This window comes from Mus pahari, chromosome 1 (assembly GCF_900095145.1).
Source record: "Mus pahari chromosome 1, PAHARI_EIJ_v1.1, whole genome shotgun sequence".
Lineage (NCBI taxonomy): Eukaryota > Metazoa > Chordata > Mammalia > Rodentia > Muridae > Mus > Mus pahari.
In genome coordinates this window covers 8,207,075-8,211,895 of record NC_034590.1, presented here as the reverse complement: position 1 = coordinate 8,211,895, position 4,821 = coordinate 8,207,075, and the positions used below count along the sequence as shown (strand labels likewise).

Sequence of the window (4,821 nt, the reverse complement as noted above, 5' to 3'; positions counted from 1 at the left end):
GAGAGAGAGAGAGAGAGAGAGAGAGAGAGAGAGAGAGAGAGAGAGAGAGGCTGAGTGAGGCTCAGTCTGAAAGCCCCAGCTGGACCAAGGAACTTCGTGAGGAGAGGAATGATAGCCACGCCCACATGGGAAGTGGCATCCCCTCTCCATCCGGGGTCCTATCAGGAGCGTTCTGGGGTCTCCCTGGAATGGCATGTTAGCATGCACCCCATCTGTGTTTCAGGGCGCATTTCAACGCCATCTCAGACTGCTGTTTCACCTCCAGTGGCCACTTCTTGTGTACCAGCTCCTGGGATAAAAACATAAAAATCTGGAATGTCCACACGGGGGAGTTTCGAAACCGCGGAGCCTGTGTGACTCTGATGAAGGGCCACGAGGGCTGTGTGAGTTCCTGCTGCATTGCCAGAGACAGTGAGTGACAAGCATGCACAAGGATCCCCTCCCTTCCCCTCTCCCTTCTTTTATGTGTTCCATCCCGAGTGCTGGGATCACAAATGTGTCCCACCGTGAAGCCACAGTCACCGTCATTTGCCACACAGATGCTGGAAGGCAGAATCTGTGTGGACTTTCTGGGTGCAGAAAAGAGATGACTCTACATGATCCCGGCAGGAAGGGTGATGCCCCCTCCCATCTTGTGCTACCCACCCCCTCGTGCACCAAACCAAGAGGGGGATTCATGGACACATGCTTTCCAGTGGCAGGAAATCCAGCTCGATGCGGCTTAAACCACAAAAGAAACTTAAAAAAATTTTTTTTGAGTGTGTGTAAAATATTTATTCAGATTGTCTTAAAATGGTATTTCTCAAAGTGTGGTCTTTAAACCATTTTGCCGTCTTACTCTCACACAAGACCAACAGAATTTGAATCTTTGAAAGGGCCTGCAAGATTCTGTATCGTAATAAGCTCCAGCACGCGCACATAAATATCAAGAATCCACTACCTTAAAGGAAATACTTTCCAGTGTCTGCAGTTCTGTAAAGCTTTAATCCTGAATACCGTACAGGATCTCCTGAAGGATGCTTAAAACACCCCTTCCCACCAAGGTCTTGCACACCTGAGCCAGCTTTCCACGCCCTTCTGCTTCTCCTCCAAACGACTTTCCCCACTTCTAGGCAAGGATGGCCTAGTGTGCTTCCCAGGCAGTCTGGTTCTGGCCATTGGCAATTCTCAAGGAAAAGGGAATTTCTGCCTGGTGATGTCAACACCAAGTCCCAGGGACAGCTCTCATTGGCTCAGCCTGGGACACATGCCCACCTCTGAGGTGGTCATATCTCCGCGGATGAAAGGCTGTGATAGGCAAGGATTGTGTTGTCTGGGAATCAGCAGTTTGGTTCACAGCTCAGCAGCGGCAGCTCAAACTACTCACAAACACGTCACAGACACACCAGCAGTCCAGTTTGATAGTGTCGGGATAGCAAACAGGAATCAGCAACGGTGGCACTACCTAGCAGAGACAGCCAGGCCTCAGCTGGAGGGACCAAGAGCAATGACAGAAGTTCTCAGCTATGCCTGCAGAGTTGGAGTTGAGAGTTGGTACTCTTTGAACCAGAGGAAGTTAGGATGCTGCTGCTAAGGGAAGTGGCCGACAGCAGGAAGACTTCCCTTCGTCAGTAATGAAGGTGTGGTAGGACTCTTTGAGGGAAGTAGCTATTCAGGAGCCAAATATATGCATACACATGCACTACAATACACACACACACACACACACACACACACACACACACACTGATTCTACTGAAAAGAGGGTTTGCCTTGTATATGTGTGAAAGACACAGGCCTCCCCAGCCATTACACACATGATCAATGTCCTGTCTTAAGAACTGTTAAGGGCTTTCTGAACACCTTTCCTGCTCCATGCTCCAGGAAGCATGCTCTGTTGTTTATATGTGTTTGTTTCTTTGTTTATTAGCAGGGGGCATGCTAATCTTCTTTTCATTGCTCCAACTTTAGTATATGTTGGTGCATGCAGAGGGAGGGACAAGTGGATCATTTGTGATCCACAACCTTGCTTCCAAAAGCAAAACACCCTGTTTGGTGGTATACCTGCACCTATGGAGGCCAGAGGTATCAGATCCTCTGGAGCTGCCGTTACAGGCAGTTGTGAGCTGCCTTATACAGGTGCTGAGAACCAAACCCAGGTCCTCTGCAAGAGCAGCAAACCATCTTCTCCAGTTCCACACTCATGCACTGTTGGTGATATTTCTTACTGTTTAAACAGTTAAACAAAGGGCTGGAGAGATGGCTCAGTGGTTAAGAGCACTGACTGCTCTTCCAGAGGTCCTGAGTTCAAATCCCAGCAACCACATGGTGGCTCACAACCACCTGTAATGGGATCCGATGCCCTCTTCTGGTGTGTCTGAAGACAGCTGCAGTGTATTCATATAAATAAAAAGGAATACATCTTTACAGATCCAAAAGTAAATAAATAAATAAATGAGCTGATAAACAAGCAGACCGGTGCTGTCTGTAGCACTGCCTCTAAGGGCAGGAGCACTGTGCTCTGCCAAATAGAGAAAGCACAGCTCACAATGAGCACCACTGAGGCCTGAGATACAGTGTCATTGGTTCCAATGGTTCCACACTGGTACTCAACAATTGAAGTTAGACAGGATGCCTTCACATAGAAAGAGTGTATTGATGTATTGATGAAAACGTTGTGACTAGAGACGCTGGGGTTTGTTTGTTTATTTGTTTGTTTGTTGTTCTCATTTCATTTTTCTTTCTTTTTTCATTTATTTATTTATTTTTATTTTTTAATTTTTTTACACTCCATATATTATTTCCCTCCCCTATTCACCCTCCTACTGTTCCACATCCCACACCTCCTCCCCACCCACCTGTCTCCATGAGGATGTCCCCACCCCCCCACCCTATCTGACCTCTAAATTCCCGGGGGCCTCCAGTCTCTTGAGGGTTAGGTGCATCATCTCTGTATGAACACAGACCCAGCAGTCCTCTGCTGTATGTGTGTTGGGGGCCTCATATCAGCTGATGTGTGCTGCCTGGTTGGTGGTCTAGTGTTTGAGAGATCTTGAGGGTCCAGATTATTTGAGACTGCCCTTCCATTTCTCATGTGGGTGCATACACCTGTGGGTGCCTGAGTCTGATTTCAGGAATTACCCTCCACTACTCTCTTGTCTCAGTTGTTGAGACAGGGACTCTCAATCAAACCCAGAGCTCACAGATCACGTTAGTCTTGCCAGCCAGCTTCTTCTGGGAGAATCTCCTGTCTTCATCGTCTGGGGCTGGAATGTCAAGCCGGCTGACTCATGAGTCCAGCACTTGTGTAGGTTTCTGGGGATCTGAACTCCAGCCCTCAGGCTTCCAAGGCAAGGGCTCCAAACACTGAGCCACCTCCCTAGCTCTCTAGATTTTTGTTTGGTTGCTTGCTTTGTTATTGTTGCTTTGTTTTGTCTTCTCCTCGGGTTTGGGTTGTGTTCACATTGAGAGGGCTCAGTGGGTAAGGAGGCGTACTGCCAAGTATGATGACCCGAGTTCAGTCCCTAGTGGGCCCATATGGTGGAGGAAAGAATGGATTCTCAAAAATTGTCCTTTGTCACTGAGTGCCCGGATGTACGTGTACACACACATGCACATAAGTGCAATAGTTAACAGAATAAGACCTGCCCTGGAAGCCTGGTTGGCCTTAGTCTTGTCATCCTGCTGCCTCCATCCCCTAAGTACTGGAATTATAAGCGTTCAGCACCATGTCTAAGGTGAGCGCAGACTCATGAAGGAACGTTCCACGGAAGCAGACCCAGGAGAAAAAGGATGTTCTGCTAAAGCAAGCACGTGAAAGGACACGTGATGAAGGATGCTTTGCCAACAACGCGTATGTATCTACGGGTCCGCCTTACACTGCGTAGTAGCTGAGCTGCATTTGTCGGAACTCACTAGAGAAAAATGCGCCAAAAAAAGTGTGGTGGTGTGCTGCAGCAGTTTCCTGCCTCTTCATTGGCCTCGGGCTGATTGACAGAGTGATGTCAGCTGAGACACTCATGTGCTGAGACCAGACCTGTGATATTTGGAGTATAGCAAGGACTCGACGGACGGTGATGGAGGCTGAGCTTGGCTTGCTTATAGAGCTAAATGTGCAATGTTTGCTGGGCTTCACTGGGCTTCACGTCATGGAGAGAGGCATAGCTGAGAACTTCTGTCATTGCTCTTGGTCCCTCCAGCTGAGGCCTGGCTGTCTCTGCTAGGTAGTGCCACCGTTGCTGATTCCTGTTTGCTATCCCGACACTATCAAACTGGACTGCTGGTGTGTCTGTGACGTGTTTGTGAGTAGTTTGAGCTGCCGCTGCTGAGCTGTGAACCAAACTGCTGATTCCCAGACAACACAGACAGGAGTTGCTCCAGAGAACCATTTCTAAACATGTCCACTCCCCGTATCCTTTCTTTCCCACTACCTCTGGTGGGTGGTGGGCTAAAAGGGAGGTTAAAGCATTTAAGAACCATCATTAAAAGTCGACTTTGAAAAACTGAAAGTTACAGGGCATCCTTGAGCCACACCAGGAACGTGTCCCAGTGTCTTCAGCATAAGCCACGGCAGTGCCTCACAGATGTCACCGTCAGCCTTACCATAGAGGGGAGGGAGCTCTTGGTAGAGGAAGGGAGGACTCTGCAGCCACTCCCCCTTTGTTTTTCAGGCTCTTTTCTCATTTCTGGTGGATTTGACAAGACTGTGGCTATTTGGGACGTAGGAGGTGGCTACCGGAAGTTGGCATTGAAGGTACAAGTGTCTGTCCAACATAATAAATCTAACTTTGTGTGGGTGGTGGTGGTGTGTGTGTGTGTGTGTGTGGTGTGTGTGTGTGTGTG

The 4,821-nt window shown here is 48.5% G+C and overlaps 1 protein-coding gene across 1 annotated transcript in view; it reads left to right on the top strand.

Annotated features, from left to right (window-relative positions):
- The window catches only part of Wdr88 (WD repeat domain 88), a 39,096-nt gene that overhangs the window by 22,853 nt on the left and 11,422 nt on the right, over window positions 1–4,821 (top strand). The window contains exons 7-8 of the mRNA XM_021213422.2: window positions 224–411; window positions 4,650–4,732. Coding sequence (XP_021069081.2) covers window positions 224–411; window positions 4,650–4,732 — 271 coding nt within the window. The remainder of the gene's footprint in view (window positions 1–223; window positions 412–4,649; window positions 4,733–4,821) is intronic.